Raw genomic sequence first — 21,790 nt, 5'->3', positions numbered from 1 at the left:
AGTATTTTGCATGCACCTTTGGCAAATATTTTTATAGTATCACTGAAGATGCACAAACCTGCAATTTGTTCTCCAAAAGGGTTAGAGGCTGCAATGAGGGCACCCAAGGAGGAGAGGGGATTTATCCCAATCTCCTCTTCTCTGAGAAAATCTCTCTGGAAGATGATGATTTTTCTACATTATCCCATGGACCCTTCTGGATTATGTTTCTGAAATGCCCAGGAAGTTTTTCTGTACAAGTCCTGCTACCAGAAATCCTGCTGTCCATTTTGGAGGAAGTACGTTGTTTTCAAAATAATCTGCTACTCGGTGTGTCTGCTCTTCTGGCACAACAGAGAGTAGCTCTGTTATGGCAGATATGACAAATAAGAAATATTTGTAAAAAAATCAACCCCGTCCTGGAAAGTTTATTTTTTGGAATTATTTGTCCACACAGAACTTTGTGTCGTCACAGATGGAGTTCTCCAGTGCTCTGCACTATGCTTTTTGAATAAGTATTAAAAATATGCTGATGCTTTAAAGTACATAAACTTATTTCTATGAACTTCTAGTGAGTCAGCTTTCACCAACTCCTAGTACTTTTTATGGGCTCTATTTCTTACATCCCAAATAATGCTTACGGCCTTTAAATCTCAAAACACACACCAATACTCACAGGCGTTGATTCTGAGATCAATATTTTCATGCATATTCTATCACTAAAGGCAGCATGTTGAGGAAGGATAATCCAACTTCATTTATAATCTTATAGTACTTAGTGCCTTAAGTGATGTGCTTTTTAGATTCGGAAATGAATATAAAAGTTAAAAAAACCAACACTGAAAATGAGGGCAACAAATGGAAGACTTTAAATAAGCTATAATTAATTTTTGCAAGCATTTTCTTACTTCGTCAGGACTGAAAAGAGGCCTTACTTGAAATTATACATTTTACAGAGAAAGAAAACATTTATAAAATACATCCTCCCTAGCAGGTGATGGGGCAGTGGGCTGGCCAGCCCCTCTAAGGACAACTCTTGTCTGATGGCAGTGAAGAGTTCATCTAAAAATGAACGGCACATTTCTAAAGCTGCATTCTCATGGCTCGCAGTTCTGCTTAGTGGCCACAATTAGCAATTAAACTGGAGAAACAAATCCCTGTATTTTGTTGCAAGAGGGTTAGTTTCATTTCTGACTTGGAAATGACAGCGCAGACACATAAAGAGCAAAAAATCATGTAACACCAAGAGGAAAACACACCGCGTTAACAGGGATGCTCAAATTATGCTGCATTAATATGCACGAGAGAATTAAAAAGAATTAAAAGCCTTTAAAAAAAGGGATGTTTTTTAAAAAGTCATGTAGTGTCATTGCTTATTCAACAACAGCCCACTTCTCCTCCAAAGCAGTACGCTGGGTTTGAAAAAAAAACCCAACCCCACACCGCTGTAGAGAGAGCACATGTTACATCAGACACAGTACCTGATTTTTCACTGCACAGCTTGTCAGCTAGATAGTCTGCCTCTTGGGCGATAAGTGAGAATATTTCATCTTCATACTCTTCTACGATACTTTCCCACTGTAAGGATGAAAAAAAGGAGGATACTCGTACTGTGCCTTTTTTTTTTTTTTTTTTAGCTAGAAAGAAGCAAGGCAGTTGCGACGCTGCGGCGAGGAGCCCCCGGCTCGCTCCGCTCTCCCTGCCCTATGCAGCGCAGGGATGAATGGGCGCTGCCCGAGAATTAATGCTACCAAATATTACTTAAACTTTATGCCCAGCCTCACTGTTGTTTCAAATCCACATTCATGGGTTGGGGGGGAAAACCCCTCCAAAAGGCATTTCACTTGGTTAGCGACACCCCCCCCCCCCTTTTCAACATGGACTCAGGGAGGAGGCACTTGAAATTTAAATAAAGCAAGCCCATTTTGTATTCTGATATTAGCGGTCACGATGTGCAATAAATACAGCTCCCTGAGCATGCAGATGCAGCTCTGATTTCACTTCAGATAGAGCAGTCCACAGCAATGAACTGCCGAGCCCCCCCCAGCCCCAGTATTTAGGGAGCTGCTGGTAATTCACCTCAGTGCCACGAAATGGGTCTCTGACCCCCCGGGAAGGACGGAGGAGCACGGCTCCGAGGGGGTGCACCATCCAGCCTGGCGTTTGGTACCTTTTAGGAAGCGTGGGTGCATAATAAGAGGGAATTCCTGTCCCCAAATCTCCAGACTTCGACCCATAAACAAGGGGAAGCCCTTTAACGCGGGTAGAGAAAAAAACATACTGAAATAAAATCCGCTTGCTGGAAGTCGTGCTCAGTACACGCACAAAAAAAGGCCCTTTGCTGCGCTTTGCTAAAAAAAAATCAAACCAATATCTGCCAGGACATGCAATAAGCCCGAGCTGCCGGTGACCGAGGCAGAGCTGCCGCCTCCGCTCCTGGCCGGGAGCTCCGGCCCTCGGAGCGTGCACGCCGGCTCTCTCGCCTGCCTCTTTCAAGTCTCCAACTGCTTGAAAGGCCACGGCCAGCACAACCCCATGGCTTTTTTGGGGGTCTTTTTTTTTTTTTTTCCCCCCACACACATTTTCCATTTAGAGCTAAAAAAAAAAAAAAAAGACCCCAAAAGCATTACAAAAAAATTAAAATACTTATTTGAGGAAGGTGCTGGCACGAAGCCAGGCAGAGCACCTCAGTGTTTTTAGCAGAATTAGCTGAGAAAAATCCATCCCTGCGCCATGAGGCCTAAGAAAAAAAAGATGACATCCCTCCTCTCCTCCCCTAATTTGTCCATAAATACCTGAAACTACTTTAGTAGCAATCTGGATTTTTAGCCACTAGTACAATTCCCTTATTTCCTGCACATAAATCAACAGAGATGTTTTTCTGGGAAATGCTGATTTATATTTAATCACTTAGAAAAAAATTCCCCAAGTAAAATGTAGTTTTGAACTGTTGGAGTTTAGGAAATATGTAACGTATAAAGCATCTGGTATAATCCATGGGTTACTTCTGCAAGTGACGTGCCTTTTGTAAATGCTTTATTCATATTTATGAAGCCCTAAATAGATCCGAATACGTTTCTAAATAATGTTATAAAGCATCTGACAAAACGCAGTGTTATCTCCAAATGCTCAGCCGGTTTCTGTGAGTAGCCAGTACGGAGTATGTTAAAATACGGCAAAAATCTTAAAACAAGGCACGATCTGCACGGATTTCCTAATGAGGAGAAAGAGTGGGCACACTGACACAGCTTTTGCTGGAAAATAAAAGGTTACTCATTTGTTATGTTGGCTTACGGCAAATTTCCAAGGTTTGTAAGCATCAGATTAAACCTGGATTTTTTTTTTTTAAAGTCTGCATAGATTTTTCTCTTCTTGCCTAGGAGCAAACCTCTCCCATCTCCTTTCCTGTCCCAAGAACTCCTCTAAGTTGCTCTCTGACTTTGCCAAAGGAACCTCACGGAGGCAAAAATTGATTTTTTTTGCTTATTACATCACCCCCCCCACACTTCATACAGATAATGCCTACTCAGGTCGCGGAAAGAGAAAAAGAGCATCCCCCTCGCTCTGTAGAGCTGTTGACACATTACATTACACACGTAATTAAAAACGTCAGCTCGAGCTAAGGTGGCCCTGCGGAACCTGCCGGCTGACGCCCAACGCGCCCCTCGCGCCCCTCGCCCTCCTCCAGAAGCCGGCCGCCCGGTGCGAAACCTCCCGGCAGCCCGAAGAGACGGCAGCGAAGGGAGACGGCCGCCGCCGGCGGGGGTTTCGGGCCATGAAAGCCCTTGGCGCTCCAGCCACTTGTTTCTCTAGTTGAAGCGGAGTTTGCCAAAGTCCCGGGCTTTCAGTTGTTGCTCTGTCTTTTAGCCGCTGCTCGCCAGCTCAGATGCAGCTGTTTAATACCTCCCAGGGGTTTTGTGCGGAAAATAATAGCTTACAAAACCTAGCTTCTCCCAGGTTCTACTATTTCAGCTTTATTTCCGAACAGCTGGTCCGTGTCTTTGTCCATCCCCTTCCCTCCCGGCCGCGGCGAGAATTCGGCAGGAAACCTCTGGCCGCTACCTACGCCCCGAGAGCCACCACCGCTGGCGGTGGGGGTCAAAGAGCAACCCTCGCCCTTGGAAACGGGGACAAAAAAAAAAAACCCCCAAAAAAACAAAAAAACCCCAAACTTCGCGCCCCGTCTAGACAGGTCAAGGTGCAAGATGCTCCTCTCCCTGTTGCGTCTTCCGGAAAGGGGCGTGAACCGGAGCCAAGTGCACAGCAAACACCCGCGCCGCATCCCTGCCCCTTTAGAAGACTTCTTTTTTTTTTTTTTTTTTTTTTTTCTCTCCACCCTCTGCTGATCAAAGTAGGAAGTTTTCATGACAACCATAGTCAAAGGGCCTGCATCGCAAATGAACTCGATTTCGGCGATGTTGATATATCCCGGCTCCATTGTCTCTTTTCAGACACAGTATGAACCCTTCCGGTCTCAATGATTACATTACAGAAGGACTTTCACATGTGGGCTTCATTTGCACAAAGGGGTTGCCTTGCTTCACCACCATCTGGCCACAAATCAGATAAATAAAGGCAGGAGAATTAAAATTAAAGCTTAGAGGTTTCCCCCCCCCCCCTTCTCTCTCTCTCTCCCCCTTCGTCTTCTTCTTGCGCTGGGGCCCATTATGAAATCCCTCCCTCCCCCAGTTGCATACGGATGGGGAGTCTACTTTTTATGAAACCTGGGAAAAGCAAAAAAGTGCCTGCAAATAAAAAGACACACACAAAAAAACCCCAAAAAAAAGAAGTCTGGGAAAAGCAAAAAAGTGCCTAAAAAAAAAACGGGAAAAAAAAAAAAGACTGCCATCTTTCACTCCCAACCCTGTTTGTAGGGCAGTGTAACCTATTTTACAGTAAAGACAGGCTCATACAAAACTGCATTTTGCTATTAAAAGTCCATCTCATCCACTGGGACGTAAATATTTCTTTTTCAGGAAAACACAACGTCCCACAAGCTGGAAAAAAAAAGCTGGTGGCGGTGGAAGGCGGTGGCAGAAGTGGGGTTTGAAACTTGTGCTCCAAACTCTGCTGCTTCTTCTTCCCGCCGGGGCGGGGAGCGCAGAGGCTCAGGTGGAGCTCAGACACAGAGCAAGCACTTCCCCCCCCCCCCAAAAAAAAGAAATACGTGGCAGTTTCTGCAGGTAGAAAATAAAATAACCTGCCAACACGGGAGGAAGGTTTTACAGCCCTTACGACAGAAGGTGAGATTCAACCTCACAATCTAATTTCAGCCCTGGCATCACTTCTATTGAGGTCAGTGTTGCTCCGGGAGGGATTTTTTTTTTTGCAATTTGATTGCTATAGCAATAAATTGCACTAAATTTCTTCCCCCTTTTAAGCTACTTCCAGGACAGTAACTTAAGTCGGCTGATGGGGAAAGCCACTTTTCATGGCTGTATTTCTTTACACATAGAGATATTATCATAAGCAGAAGGGTTTTACTCTGCAAATACTGGAAAAAAAAAGATTTTTCCATGCTTATACTCCAACCGATATTCAGGTGTGTAGTCACAACCCCTTCTGCCCCTCTGCAGCCCCTTCCCGTGGCTTCCTGGCTGTTCGGGAGCGCTGCGAGTGTGATGCCACAGGGTACCCTGCCCAAACACAGGGCACGCACCTCTCCTGAACCTTAGCATGTGCAGCAAAGCCAAGAACCACCCTGGAGAAAATGCATCCAACGTCTGAAAAAAAAAAAAAAGAACCCTCAAAATCCATAGGCCAAACCCCACAAATTTACAGAAATGGTTTTGCTGTGTGTGCTTTCTTTGGGATGTGCAAGAAAGTTTTTGTACGTCCGCTGGCACCTACGCGGTGTGGTTCAGGCAGAGCATGGCTTGTATTTAGCATCATGTTTAGATTTGGGCTGTGTTCCCTTCTACCGTAATGAAAAGTATTTTAGAGATAGCAGATACATAAAGAAGATGTATAAAAACATAAGAGCATAACCTGCCAACAGTTGGATTTACTCATTTTTTGTTTCTCTTTAATAAATTACACATTGGATGCATAATGTCTGCATAACTTTGTCTTCTCTCATTTGTTTGGAGGCAGACTCACACTTTGGGTAGCAACTATTATTATATGAGCACATTTCTTGCAAATCCGTGGATGCAGAAGCTGCCAAGATAATCTATTAATTTCTGTTGTCTATTTGTTGGGTTTTGCCTAGGGAAATTTTTGCAGAAATAAATGCAACTTGAATTTAAGGGAAGTGTTTTTTGCTGAGCTGTGCTCTGCCTGGGCGTACAAGGCTCTAGGCAGTTGAGAGTGCTCTTTCTGAAAGTGTTTTAATAGTAAGAGAGGAATAAGTATTTGGACAAGTGGTGGAAAACTAAAGCCTTTCTTTCTATACTGTGAAGATTTTGAATAGTACTTGTCAATAAAGCAACTCCTATTGTAATTGTACCGGAGACATGGGCCTCCACCCCGAAAAAGCTGTCTCAGAGATACTAACCTCATTAAAATATGAATGAAAAGGCAGCCATCATTGTAATGGGAGAAAACCATTTACTTGGCAACAAACTTTATCTGCTATCTTTTGTAAAAATATAAATATGATATCCAGCAGATTTTTCATTACATTTGACAAGGAGGTTGATGAACACAGGGGGGGTTTTTTAAGTTTTCAAATAAGTCACAACATCTGATCCTTCCCTCCCTGCTTTTTCTACTGAGCATTTCAAAATGGGAAGCACCTTCAAATCATCTGAAATCTTTAAAAAGGAAAAGAAAAAGAGGGCTTTGTTTCTTTGGGGCTTTTTTTTTAAGGTTGAAGGAAACTTTCGTGTTTATTTTTGGTTGTGTTTTGTTGTCTGGGTTTTTTTTCCAGAATATCTCATCCAATTTCAAAACAAAACAAGAGAATTCATTACGGAGTACTGTGACGACACCTTAATAACAGTCAATTATAGGGTGCTCAAATGCCTGTTCATTACTATGTCTCTGTTAATCTAGTCCTAAATTTCTTGCTTGATAGATACCGCAACCGGCCAAGAATACAATTGCATTACAAAGTGCAATGAAAAATATACAAAATGTAACTGCAGGAAGTAGGCAGTTTCAAAATAACTGAGCTGTCAATCAAACATTTGTCAAAACAATTAGACATATCTGGTCATTTTTTTTATAAAATATAGACAGACTTGGAATGGATAATAGGCGAAGCTTTAGGTTTAGATAGGAATTGTTTCAAAGACTTGGAAATAAGTCTTTTAAAATGTTTCATGTAGTTTAATCATTATCTTTTCATCCACAAAAGTGTTCACATCATTTTTTATATTAGTTAAAAGTCAATATTTAGAAGTGAAAATTCAAACCTCCTTTGCTCTAGGCTAAAACAGGAGCAACATGAATGCTGAGCTACTCTAAAGGCTGATGGGATATATAATTAGCTATTATGTTAATTGAATCCACTGTGAGTTTGTTGTATGAGATTTCTTCATATAATATGCAAATAGCTTCGAAGGTTTAGTTTTATTAGACAATATAATTAGAAATCTTCTAAAGGAGTGAATTCTAATGAGGCATAATAAAGCTTTGTAAAATATCTGTTTGCTGGGTGAGCAGACCACCTGGGCTTAATCAACACCGGGAACTTTATTGTGTAATGGCATATTTTAAAGAAAGTTTAAGAATTTACCTTTCTAGGTCCATTCATCATAGCTTTATTTTAGAAGAAGGAGAGTTCATTTTAGCAAGGAAGGAGATGAAATTCTTGTAATAAGGAAGGAGGTGAAATTCTTGTAATCTGAGGGGAGGAAAGAACTTCAGAAACAAACAATTCGAATTCTGCTTATTTAAAAGAAAATAAAAATTAAAAAAAAAACCTCTCCCAGCTGTAGCGTCAGTTATGTGCACCTCGAGACGCTTAAAGTGAAATGTTACATGAGCAAAGTTAGCCATTATTCCTGCCATTAAATGCCTGCTTCAAGCAGATGTACATACTTTAGCTTCTGTAGTGTAACTAATCAGCGTAACTTCACTTTTGGTAAGATAGCCCAACATGTTAATATGTGGAATTAAGCACTCTCTTCTAAAGCAAGAAATTCACACCAGGGTAGTCCAGAGCCAGTCCCGAATTCCACCCTCGCATTCCGCTTGTTTTAAGACCACCACTAAAGACAAAGCTTAAACTATTTTAGTTAATGCCAGAATGCCAAAAATGTGTAATCTCTCGTCTAATTCGCCTTGTTCACACTTTAGACTGTGCCAAAGCTGCACTATTCAATCTTAATTTTAATTGAAAATAATAAATACAGGATACTTTGTGCTAATGTAGCATTCAGAGAAAGGCTTTTTTTTTTTCCCCCATCAACAATAATCAGTAGCAACCCATTAAGAAAGAACCAGAAGCCCTGACTAAAGCTGCAGATTTAACCAAACCAAAAACGCACATTATCATGGCAAGTGCTGTGCCAGCCCTGTTGGGGAGGAGAGGCAGAAGACGACCCAGACTACAGCCAGGCAAGGTGTCCGTGCAGCCAGGCTGCAACTACCTGGAAAATGTTTCATTTCTTTGTGCCGTATCCAAATATCTCTGGTCCTATGCTTCACAGAGATACTCTCTGCAACGCCAAAAACCCAACACACCCAGACTTAATAAAGGTGATATTGTGAATATATTATAAACTTATCATGCCTCATATAGTGTATTATAAAACTGTTGTACCTAGGTCTGGGTGGAGACCCAGCTGGTACAAGTAGACGTCCATTAACACTTCTCTGATCCATAGACTTAAAATCTGCAGCAGTAAGTGCTTGTTCCTCTGGATAATGAGGATCTCAGCACAGCAGAAAAGGATGATATTGTACACATCATTTTCAGCTGAAAAAAAAAAAAATCACTGGGTGTGTTTTCCCAAGTTCTGCTCTAAGCTGTTCAGAAGTTGTTTGTGAACTCTCAGAAATTTCCCCACTCCCCACCACCACTTGAAGAAACAAATAGTCAGTCAAAGCCAACCTTCCTCCCCAAATGTGAACTTTATTCACACTCCGGTTTTGTATTTCTTCCTTAGATTCCAAGCATCTGGAGAAGATAGCCTGGAGCAGCCTTCAGAAATCAGGACCGTGCCCTGGAGAATTAGTGTCAGAAGAGGATGTTACCTGTTTGCCTTGCCTGCTATCCTCCCTTTACCCCCTAAGGGAACAAAACCAGGCGGATTCTGCCTAATGTTAATTAAACCACTCTGTTAATTAGAATTAAGGTGTTTTAGCAACAAGCAAACAAAGGGCCCTATTCCTCCCTTGCTTTGCAGGATGGACTCAAAAGCACTCAAACGCTGACCGGATAAACTCAGGAAGCAAAAAGAGGCTGAGGAGGAACCCACGTGCTTTGATCATCCTTTCCCACCTCTTCCCCAGGCAAAACGAGCTCTCCTAACGAAGGGCTGGCTGCCTGCAAGGGACGCTGGATGCTGTGAAGAAAGGCTGACTAGGCAGAGAAACTGGGAACAACTCATGTATGCGACTGAGTCCCTGGCAAAGGAGAGAAAATACGAAAAAAATTAAGTTTGGTAGTCTGCTGTGCTGGAGAAGGTTTAAGCGTTCAGTCCCATGGGCCACACATGGGTTAACGGACTCAACAGGCACCGAAGCAGGTATTGAAACACGACTGTCTGTGCTGTTGAGTTGGGCTTTGGCTTGAGCCAGCTCCTTGGTGGGGACAGCTGGGGAGGTCTGCAGGGTGGAGGGCTGAGGGGGTCAGGCTGGAGGTGAACACCCCATCTTGGAGCGCACAGGTGGACATCACCCCTCGTCGGGAGGCTTCGGTGCTGGAGAGCACGTTGTGGAGTTTCATTTAGGGAAAGCGAGCTAAGATGAAGTGCTGGCCGGCTGGGATTCCCACGGGATGCAGATCTGAGCTGAGTAACGGTGCATCCCCAGAGCCATCGGTTCCCAGCTGGGGGGTGGCTCTTCCCACTGATGCCGGCTGTGCCACCTCCTCCCTGGAGGTGACACCCTGCACCTCCTGAACCTCTTTTTCCACCCCCATGAACAGGTGAGTCAAAAGGGTTGCTACTCGCCCGTGTTCAAAACAAAACAGCAGGTTCTTCTCATTGCTCTGTTAAAGTTGTAATTTTAAAGCAGCAACACGCCTGTCAGGGGACAGGCTGTGACTACAGTGCAGGAAATAACACTGATAAAGGAAAACCCCGCTGGAAATTTTTGACTAGTCTTATACATGACAGTAGATAAAATTTTCTAATCCATGGACATTCTATGCTTCATAGATTTCCTTGTTAAAAGCTCAGAATTTCTCAGACTCCTCTGTCCTCCTCCCCCAGCACTCTCCGCTCAGAAAGGCAGGTCTGCAGTCTCCCCCCGTGCTCCCCGGGGAAATCCGGCACATCCTCCACAGCACTAAACCTGCACTGGGAATATCGCACGAGCCTCCATCCACCGCTGCTGCTTGCACGCTTCCAGGGCAAGTAAAGGGTGGCAGGTTTCAGCTGCTTGACTGCAGCCTTCTAAGACCACCTATAGACTTAAGCCTGTTAAATTAACCTTAATACCTTCATTATTCCTCTGCTGGATGGTAACCATCTGGCCATGACTTGGTACTGCAGTTAACCTAGGCTCCTGCTTAGGTTTCACCTGAAATCCCTGGGTTTTGCCCACACTGTCTGAGCACTGACTGAGTCTGGGACCGGTTTAAGCTGCGCTATGTCTCCCCAGTGTCAGCAGGGATGTGGATCGATGAATCCCATCCCAGCTTACCCCAGAGCAGAAGCCGCCAACTCTGCCAACTTTACCGACACATTGCTTATCCTCTGCCTGTCCTCCAGTGCCCAAACTCTTCCCTCCACGAGTACAAGGGGTTGGAAAAACATAAATGTTGGTTCCTACATACTTTTATCTTGGCTTTTCTCTTTGCTTGGGGATGCAGTTAAAACAGTTTAATTTTCACTTAAAACAACATCTAACATGACATTAGTAGCATGGATGCTGCCTAAGCTAGAGCTGTGATAGCTCTCCAGTTTTCCTCAGGGGCCGGACTGCGTGTCTGCTCTGCCTACTCCATCCCCACTCACTCCACATGTGTCTGAAGCTCCTTACGTACCCCTGACCCCAGCACAGGGCCACTTCTCACGGCCTTATTTACTGTGCCCTCCCCTATGACGGGGTCATTTCTGTCCTCAAGGTCTCACGTGCACATTTCCACTTGAACAAGGAATGATGAAATACATCACACAGTCCTTGTGGACAGCAGCTTGGGGTGATATTGCTTGTCCTCAGTCAACAGCAAGAGATTTTTTTTTTCCTTTCCTATTCCTGGACAGACGGTAATACACCCTTTCGCTGTCTGAGAAAGCTCTTTCCAACTCTGTTAAGCCATCCCAGCCTAGTGGCACAAAGCGTTTTGAGGAGAGGCCCATAAATTAGCAGACAAAAAAAAAAAAAGGCTTACTAACAAAAGACAAACCTGGCTGGTTTGCCATGTGATTTTACCACATAATTTCTTTTTTATTTCTTAACAGAGCTTTCAGTTGCATGCTGCTTTGGTTTTCGAACATCCAGCAAACAAGAAGTGAGCAGGAGGTATTGTTCAAAGATATTGCGGGGTCACAAAGTAATATAAAGCCATGGCAAATTGTCCATTTGAGGTGTATTTTAAAGCGTTGCACAGCATCGTGTTGTTCTCCACTTACAGGAAGCACTTCAAAGCATTCATCCTTTGACTTTAATGGAACATAAGCATATACCTATATGCTTAACTATATGTGTCATATATATATATGCTTAAATATATGTGTCACGCTTGAAGGGGATATCTAAGGGCGCTGGATCCAGAAGGTCCAGAAAAGCCTCACTCCAGTTTCTCAACACAAAATTGCTGTGAGTGTGCCCATCCTGAGAAAGGACGTCCAAGTGTAGTTTAAGGCTACCTGAATGATGGATCAAGAGCAGGTGTGATCCAGGTGAGCTCTACACAGAGAAGAGCAATTGGCCACCCAGGAGGTTTGCCTATTTTACACCAGATTTTCTATGGCAATGCCCAGTCCCAGCCTGTGTCTTGCATGGTATAAATCAAAACTAGGGAGAGCAGAGCACTCGTCCCAGCTTCAGGGACCTGCTCCTCCCTCCTACTACAGACAGCTGTAACTCACAAACCTGGGATGTTTGGGACGTGGAAAGGGAGCACTAAAGCCAGAGGCCTCCCCACTGCTCCTTGACGAGCCTCAACGAGCATCCCCAGCATCCCGGCAGCTGCGAGAAAGCCAGGTACTGCCTTTTCCTTCGGTCAGTCTGAACAAAAACAAGGGCATTTAGCCTTTGCGAAAGGTATTCCAGGAATGTTGAAGTTTGGGTGGTTTTTTGCTTTTTCTTTCTCAAAAAAATCTATTGAAAACATTTAGAGCTGCCCTCTAACACATCTACCCTCATACCTGCCCAGGGGAAGCCAGCAGAAATTCATAACCTCACCTATGAGCAATCTAAACTAAGCTTCCCTACACAAAAAAATTGACTCTGAGTAACTTAGCAGTGGTTAAAAGAGCCCCAGTTGATAAATAAACATCACCAAGTAATTCTGTGCAGACTTATCAGCTATCGCTTACCAGAGGCAGAGGGGATTATCACCCCAGCTGGCAGGAGCGGCCGCCTCTCTGCTGCACTTACAGGTACCAAAGGTCAGCTTCTTCCAGTGGCTTGCTGGGACTCCCAGCGTTTCTCCAGGGAGTTAACTCCCCATTCTGCAGAAAACTAAGAGCTGGTTTTACTTAAGCACTGAGAAACATTTATGTAGGGAAATTAATGGTAAGAGCTACTTTCTGGTTTTATCTTAAGGGGATGGTTGTCCCTGAAGCATCCCTTGTGTACAGTTGGTAGGACAAAACCCAAGTCTGTCTGCTTTTCTGTTCAGTGCATGAAGGTACTTGATACAACTGGATGTTATTTTAGTTAAAAGAAAAAGTTGAGAGCAGTTGATTTCTTGAATTAAGCCTAATTTTCTACAATTAAGCCTTTCTAACGTCTAGCTTGGTTTCTAGAATTTTGTTTCTAGGGATGGTAGAATACTCCAAGCACATGCATATTTTTATGAGCCATCTTTTTTAAGGATACATTTGATAATGCCTTAGATACAGCTGTGCAACTTTTCCAGATTACTGTAAGCATTCATGAGTGTTTTTCTACAGCAAAAGTGCATACAAATCTACAAACACCAAAGTAATCTGTTTTCAAAGCAAATGCAAATCAGTGGGCATGACTGCATACACGAAAACATAGTATAAAACCAGGCATACCTGCGTGCCGTGAGCTAAATACCATGAGCATAAATCTGTGTTGAACCCCAGGCACCCAACCCCCAAATATCTGGCCGTCACCGATTCCCCATCCCACAGCGATAGACTCCACGTGATATTCGAGAGATGATTATGAGAGTATTACCCCACCTAGCAGTGCTGAAGAAAGGCTCCCACGCTGAAGGGAGTCACAAATAATTAAATGTTTCAAAACACAATGGATATGACATGCTTTCAAAATAGCATCTATAGAATCGCTTCCACTAGGGCGAGGAGCTCTCGGGAGGGAAAGCCCTTTCACTCACTTCAGTTGATTACCTGTATAAAAGGGCTTAATTTCTCCCGAGCGTTTCCTTTCCAAATCACCTTTTTTTACCAAAGCCATTGCAGCAGGAGTGGCAGGTATTCATGCGACCTGTGAGATGTTTCCCCAGACAGAGCTATAATGACATGGGTCCTGGCTAGATTTAATTTTTAACATGCAATTTAAAAAAAAAAACCCAACCTTAAAAAAAAAAAAAAAAAAGAATTGGCAAAAAATTGCCACTCCTGGGCTTGTAGTTCACTGGTAAAATGCCCAAACTATTAATCAGAAGTTTGACCATGACTTAAGACTTCAGCTCAGGGTGTTTCAGCGATGTCTGGGAGCTTTTTCTTGGAAATCACCTTTTTCATCCCAATTCTGCTAACCTAGACCTATCAAGAGATGCCCTTCCTTCGCCCAGTTTGACATGCAGCAGGTTCCTGAAGGATTTTGGCATCCCCTGGCTGAGAGCCAGCCTACCTCCTGTCCCCCCTTTATGCCTGTTTGGGAAGAAGGGGTTGCCCAGCCCCCTCGGCCACGGTGCCCCGGGAGTCACTTGCATGCTAAAAATCTCACATTTCTTTGGTGGGTTCATGGAGTTGTGTCCTAAAGTGGTCATGCCATTGTCAAATGCATTTTGATGGGAGATGCTGGATGGGCAGTGGTTTTAAAGGATTGCCTCACCTCTTTCAGTGGAGAAACAGTTGTTGGGGAATGTAACTGCAAGCACTTATTAAGAACATCTTGGCCAAGTGAAAATAATTTCCTTAAAAACTAGGTCAATATGTTAAAATCCACAAATAATTTACATACTTCAAGAAACAAATGTGTGCCATTATAAAGCTGTGTAAAAAAACCTGTCCTGGTTTCAGCTGGGATAGGGTTAATTTTCTTCCTTGTAGCTGGTACAGCATTATGGTTTGGATTTAGCATGAGAATAATGTTGATAACACACTGATGTTTTCAGTTGTTGCTAAGTAATGTTTGTACTAAGTCAAGGATTTTTCAGCTTCTCGTGCCCAGCCAGCAAGAAGGCTGGAGGGGCACAAGAAGTTGGGAGGGGACACAGCCAGGACAGCTGAGCCAAACTGGCCAAAGGGGTATTCCACACCATGTGATGTCATGCCCAGTATATAAACTGGGGGGAGTTGGCCTGGGGAGGGGCAGATCGCTGCTCGGGAACTAACTGGGCACTGTTTGGTGAGTGGTGAGTAACTGCATTGTGCATCACTTGTTTTGTATATTCCAATCCTTTTGTTATTCTTGTCATTTTATTATTATTATTAACATTCTTATTTTCTTCCTTTCTGTTCTTTTAAACTGTCTTTATCTCAACCCATAAGTTTTATTTTTTTTCCCGATTCTCTCCCCCACCTCCCTGGGTGCAGTGGGGAGTGAGTGAGTGGCTGCGTGGTGCTTAGTTGCTGGCTGGGGTTAAACCACGGCAATACCCAAAATTGTAGTGAAAGGCAGCACAGAACACATAAACAAAACTGATATCAACTTTCAACATCTGTGGTGAGCTGCTATTGACTTCCCATGATCAATGATTCGAACAACTGTCCCTCTGCCCCTGATATCCTATGGCTAATTCAGGATCTGTGTCTCATTGACAGCAATAGTACTCTCTATCTGACAGGAGCCAGATCAGGTCATCGGAGACTTGTGTGTTTATTACCTTAACACACTTTTAATTCTTCGGTAGAGTATATTTATATCTGGACTTCCTGGGGGTTTTATGCTCTTTTTAAGGATAATTACAACCTGTTAGGAAAATGCCCTTAAGTTCTATAAATACATTCTCAACACTGATCTTCATTTTATACAGCTGTTTTCTCTGGGATTTTCTCTCATTTAAAAAGATAACATTTAAAAATGCATATGTAAGGGAGTGAGATTAAGAAATACAAGAGTTTGGGGTAGGCATGCATTGCTGAAATGTTCATGGACTTGTGGGCTTTCCCAAGGACTTTATGGGATGTAAACATTTTTACAAGCTTGAGACGAATGAGGATAAAGCACATGTAGTTTCTAGAGAAATTTGATGGAGATAAGTGCAGCCAGTCTGGACTTTCTTGTCACCAACATTACATTTCAGAGGGAAGCTTGCATGGTGGTTGGCTGTTAAAGGTAGGATGTTAGTGTCCCTGTGTGCACAGAGGTATGAGGCTGGTGCCAGTAGAGATGCAACTGGGTGAGGACACACAGAGGTTTTAATCCTCCTGAGTTTGAATTTGGCATTTACTGGGTGCTGATGTTCTCCCTGGAAGCCTGGGTCTGGCGGGTCAGCTGCAGTGCCCCTCTCTTGGAAATCCCCATTTGTGTCAGTGGGACCTCCTTCATCATCACCTTTGTGCTCTCTCCTCAAGAAACTAAAAAACTCTAATCACTGAGCAACTAAACAACTTTAAACTTGGATAGTGATGGAGATAAGAACAAAGAACAAAAGAAGAATAATTAAGCATTAAAAATCCTATGTGAAAATGACTTCATTCTCAAGTGGGTATAAAACTAATATACGTGTGGGACATTTGAAGAGCACCAAAGGCTCATGAGATATTGCGGTGAAATTTAGACCACAGCTAATTTTATCTTCTCTGATGGAATGGTTTTTCCTTTTATCCTTCAGTTTACAAATTTTCAGGGCAAACTCTGATTTCTCCTATTTAAAAATTACCTATTTTTATTATTAAAATTATTTGGATTAGAAACACCTTTGGGCAAAAGCTGATTTTCTGTAATGTCTTTAAGCTGGGTCATGTAGAATTGGTTGCTCCATGATTAAGACTGTTGGTACTACTGAGGTGCCAGCACTAAATAGTAGTAACTTTTTAGTGCATCTTTAGTGCATCTTCCTTCAGGAGAGATGGTGTAAACACTGCAGAACAGGATGAATGAAGAAAAACCAATTTGCTTTGTAACAGAACACAATCTCCAGTTCTTCTGAAGCTTTCTGTTTAGCTTCCATACAATAAAATCTTGGAAATATCTGGGAGTGGGGAAGCACCTGCTTCCTTCTCCAAAAAGCCAGGTGCCAGTTCTCCATATAGGAGACAGGGTGGTCCAGTAGATGGTAGCACCCAGCTCCAGGTTCTAGCTCCACTGTCAACCAGGTGAGTCACAGAGTCAGTTATGCCTCTGCCCATCAAAATGTTCAGAAACAGCAACCCTGCTTCTATATACATGCCAGGGGCTGAGCTGGGCTTACATGGAGATTTTTATTTCCATTTGGATTGTTTAGAGGGATTTGGGGAAGCAGACTGCAAGGATGCTCTATGTCTGTATTTCACAAGCATCTTTAAGGTGTTGGACTATGTCTTTAGCTTCTCCTCCTTGCAAGAAAGTGCACACCAGTAAAATGGGTGGCTCCCAGGGTGGGAGATTAGACCTGTTCACACCCCGAGGGATATTGGAAGTGACAAGAATATCTTAAGAAGACCTTTAGAAGTACCTTACATTGCCAATCTGCCTTTTGCTGAGAGCTGCCTGGGAATGGATTTCCCACTGGATTAATTAATTCTAATTATGACCTTCCATCATCTACCCATAAATTGGCTTGGTGTGGACGTAGGTGAGATTTCAAATACAGGCTGCACATTAAATATACATATATATATATGTATATCCATGTGTGTATGTACATACACAAGCAATTCTCCATCTGGGACTGCACAGCAACTGTGCTGGACGCCGTGTGCGCACACACCACCAAAGGTTATTCTTGTCTCCGTTGAGTAATGAAAGCCAACCAGGCTGACAGGTAGGTAGAGAGTGGCATTTTATAAGTGATCTGTACCTTCAATAGCAGATGTTGAGTTTTGGCCAGATTTCTTTTTTCTTGGTTGGTTTTTCAGTAGACCCACTCAGCCTCCATTTTCCGCCAACTACAGTCAAGGTTAGTTTTGTCTCTGGGTTGATATTCACCTCTCAGCTCTATGTGTCTTTGCTTCCCATGCGCTCCAGGATCTCAGCAGCATCTCTCAGGGATGCAGCAGTGCCTTCAAGGCTGTCCTCAGGGCTGTTATAGAGCACTGCTAAAAGCACCCACAGCCTCCACTTCCATTACACTGCAGAGCATGAAAGATATGGATCTATATTGGATGCTGACATATAAATTAATGTTAACAATGCTGTTTGAAATAATGCACTGGATAGAGCCTGAGGGGTGGAAAGCCAAGAAAATGATTGCAAATCTTCCACCTGCAACTCACTCCATTGAGTGTGGGATGTGCAATGTATCTTCACCTGATAAACTCAACTTCTCAGGTTGGACTGGGGGGATGGGGCTGCCCCGGTCTTGCTATTGCTTGCCCTTGGCAGCATCGAGCAGGCTATATTCTCCCTGCCAAAAGACATGCAGGTCTCAGTCTCAGCAGGGAGCTCAGCCACTACCACATCTCTTGGGTGATGTGTGCGGCATTATCAGAACCCAGGCTTGGCCCACTGTTTTCTTCTTTCCAGGAAAAGTTTTGTAGAAAACTGCTTTTCATACAATATTTTGATCAAGCAGATTAAAAAAAAAGGAGGGGGGGATTATCCCAAATCATCAGAAAGGAGAGAAATAAAAGAAATAATTTTCCTTTCTCTGATACTCTGCTGCAAATTTTCTAGCACAACAGTTGCAGTAAGTATCAGCTACTGTTTGTAATCCATACGTGTGGAGCCATATGTATTACAGTCTGGATTAAGGCAACCAAAGCCCATCTGATCTTGGTTGTCAATAAATCATATAGACCCAGAAGGACTCATAGGAATCTCAGGAATTGAAAAGCTATGGTTACCTCTTTGCCTTATAACATTACATTCACTGAAAGTTTAAGACTGGTGATGTAAAGAAAACTTGTAACTACTCTGAAAATGATAGTCATACATAGCTACTCTGAAAATGCTCAGAACGGGTCTGTTTCAAGAGTGTCAAATCTGAATTGCAGGAGATTTCTGAATAAAATAAGAGATGAACAGCCACTCCTTTATAAGATTTTTTTTGTGTGAAAAATAAACACTTTACAGGATCATATAATTTTAGTGATGCTTATAAGAGCATTATCCCCTTTAACTACATTTTGCAAGATCAGAATAATGGGCAAGGAAAGCTCAGAAAGCCGATTTATTTAAGTTAAGGAAATATATGGCAGAACAGCTCTTCTTTAAACAGAAGCTAAATATTTTAGTGCCTCAACTCCACAACTCCTCCCGCAATTCACCTAACCCAAGGGCATCTTTTTCCTTGATTATTTTTTTGTGGGGAAAAAAAAAAGAAGAGCAAAAAGATGCACGCCAAGCTAAAAAAACCCCTATCACTGCTTCCCCCCCTGCCTCTTAGTGGAGGTCAGGCTGTCTTTGGGGGCATCCTTTTGGGAAAGCATTGCCCTGAAAGAGTGCCTGCCCTGCAGCCCAGAGGTGTAACGGCAGTAGTGCAGTCCAGCCCCGGCGCAGCCCCGCACTCCGGGTGCCTCAGTGGGGCTTTTTAGGTTTTTGGCTGATGCTTCACATTTCTGCGGACGAAGACACATCGCCATTGCATAAATAGAGCGGGTTTTCTAGTCCAGAGCAGGCTCTTCGGAGAAACCTCATAGCTCCTCTCAGTTATCTTTTTGTAAACCGCGAGAGAATGGGAATGTACACTTAAGACTTCAAGCTCCTGCGTGTGAAATATGTAAATACAGGGGTGGGTTTGCAGTTTGTTGTTTTTAAGAGAACACTTGCTGTTCATTTTACAGCTCCATGCTGCAACTGGAAGCAAAATTCCTTCTCTTTTCAATTTTCAGAGCCCACTTATCCCAGGTGTACTGGACGAGCCCCCGAGATGCTTTGCTCCAGCATCTCCAACTAACATCCCCACTTGTTTCACCATCCAGGACTGGAAACCCAACAAGCTCCTCGGCAGGTCTGGGAGCCTGCAGCCCAGGCAAATCCCAGGGCTGACACTCGGCAGCAGAGACTGTGAAAAGCTTTCACTGATCCCAGCACAACGTGAAACACCCCTTATTGTCTCTCCCGCTCGCAATGTGCCATCTCGGCATTTCCTGCTGCTGTTATGAGATGCTTCGATGGCTGCACAAGTCATTTTTCCAGTCTTTTATAACAGAGTAATGCCTTTATTTGATTGCAAGAGCAAGATCTGCCGTGCCGGATATTTTTGCGGCTGAAAGACCAATGCAATCAAATCAGGCAGATGCAGCATATAGGAAACAAGGACTTCACGCCAGAGAGATGACACTTTGAATCACATGCCATTTTAGACAGAGGAAATGAAAATCCCAAAGAGCCTCCAAAGAAATGGAAACTTGTTTAACATTTCGATATTCCTGTATCAAAATCTCCAGGTAATAGCCAATACCAGTCTTCATCAATTTAGGAGGCTTAGCAGCACCACAAGGAGACAGAGATGAGGATTCCCAGGATCCAAATCCTGGCAGCAACAGGGAGGACAGCAGGTGGTTTATTTGCCTGGGAGGTGGGTGGTGTATGGCAGCGCACCCCCCCGAGAAGGCAGGCAGGTAACAAGTCAAGCCCGTAGAACGCATTGCACCAAAACTGCTCTTTGTTGTGCCCTCTGTAATGCCTTAAGCAATTTATTGAATTGTCCAACTTGCCAATTAGTCATAAACTAATGCTTCTGACCCAAAAGGTGTCACACTTTCCTCCATCCCTTCCCAGCCTCAGCCGCCACTGAGAACGTAGGGGTGCAAAGAAACCACGAATGTACGACTAATGAGTTTTGATAGACACTATGGAAATAGGAAACAGCTATATTTTTGTGTGTACAACCTGGCAGAGAAGGTGTTTCTCTTCCAACAGCCCAAGCAGCCCAGCTGGGGGGGCTTCCCGTACCTCCTCCCCACGGAGAGCAACTGCAGCTGGTAACCAAAGGCAGAACAAAGAAGCCAGTTTGGTGATAGGGAAACATATGAACAGCTCTTCAGACCCACATAGGGAATTTAAAGTAGGAACAAGACAGAAGTGAGCACTGTCTGGTAGAAGACCAGCAGGGACCAGAGGACATGAGCTGACCTGGTGGACTTGCAGCTGCCTCTACATAAATCAGTGCAGCAAATCTGCGCACTGCTGCTCCCGCGAGAGGGTGGGGGACGTGGGGTGTGCCAGCCCTGGGGAAAGGTGACTTGGCAGCCCTTCTGCCGGCTCCACCGCAGGGTAGGGGCCAGCTTTCCCACAGGGCAGAGGGACTGGAAAAGAAGGGCCACCAGGCTGGAAGCAATGGTGGGGAGCGGTAAGCAGAGTAAGCTTAATATCACCAAGAACAGACAACGAAGAGCTGTAGAGTTTGTGTAACAATGAGGGCTCTCTTAAAACAGAAAAGAAGACAGACATCACCTGTCGTGGTTTAACCCCAGCCAGCAACTAAGCACCACGCAGCCGCTCACTCACTCCCCCCCCATCCAGTGGGATGGGGGAGAAAATCAGGAAAAGAAGTAAAACTCCTGGGTTGAGATAAGAACGATTTAATAGAACAGAAAAGAAGAGACTAATAATGATAATGATAACACTAATAAAATGACAACAGTAGTAATAAAAGGATTGGAATGTACAAATGATGCGCAGGGCAATTGCTCACCACCCGCCGACCGACACCCAACCAGTCCCTGAGCGGCGATTCCCTGCCCCCCCACTTCCCAGTTCCTAAACTAGATGGGACGTCACATGGTACGGAATACACTGTTGGCCAGTTTGGGTCAGGTGCCCTGGCTGGGCATGAGAAGCTGAAAAATCCTTGACTGTAGTCTAAACACTACTGAGCAACAACTGAAAACATCAGTGTTATCAACATTCTTCACATACTGAACTCAAAACATAGCACTGTACCAGCTACTAGGAAGACAGTTAACTACATCCAAGCTGAAACCAGGACATCACCATACAAGCAAAGTGGGAGAAAAAGGCTGTGCTGAAAGAACAGGAGCAGCAGATGGGAATAATTCAATAAGCCAATATTTCTCTCCTGAAAACTGCACCAGAGGAGTCCTACCTTCCCAGATCTCACCTTCCCATCTCACAGAGAGGACGTGGCTCCAGACTTTGGGTCAGCTGAGCCTTGGCCAGCTGTGTTAAGGATGGGCACTGAGGACATTTGTGTCACCCACCTCTGAAAAGTAACTGGTCCTGCCAAGTCATCTTGCCCAGGGAGAGCTCAGATATCCTGGTTTGTATCAGAAACAGTGTGGCCAGCAGTAGCAGGGAGGTGGTTGTTCCCCTGTACTCG

At 43.8% G+C, this 21,790-nt stretch overlaps 1 protein-coding gene across 1 annotated transcript in view; it reads right to left on the bottom strand.

Annotated features, from left to right (window-relative positions):
* Positions 1-201: 201 nt before the first annotated feature.
* Positions 202-21,790, bottom strand: part of LOC104829042 (protein canopy homolog 1-like) — a 72,511-nt gene continuing 50,922 nt past the window's right edge. The window contains exons 3-6 of the mRNA XM_010563063.1: positions 3,368-3,432; positions 3,154-3,193; positions 1,461-1,557; positions 202-323 (exon numbers count right to left, since the gene is read on the bottom strand). Coding sequence (XP_010561365.1) covers positions 202-323; positions 1,461-1,557; positions 3,154-3,193; positions 3,368-3,432 — 324 coding nt within the window. The remainder of the gene's footprint in view (positions 324-1,460; positions 1,558-3,153; positions 3,194-3,367; positions 3,433-21,790) is intronic.

This window comes from Haliaeetus leucocephalus, unplaced genomic scaffold, assembly GCF_000737465.1.
Source record: "Haliaeetus leucocephalus isolate CR32 unplaced genomic scaffold, Haliaeetus_leucocephalus-4.0 Scaffold0, whole genome shotgun sequence".
Taxonomy (NCBI): Eukaryota; Metazoa; Chordata; class Aves; order Accipitriformes; family Accipitridae; genus Haliaeetus; species Haliaeetus leucocephalus.
The sequence above is the reverse complement of the archived record's forward strand: the minus strand, read 5'-3'. Positions and strand labels throughout refer to the sequence as shown.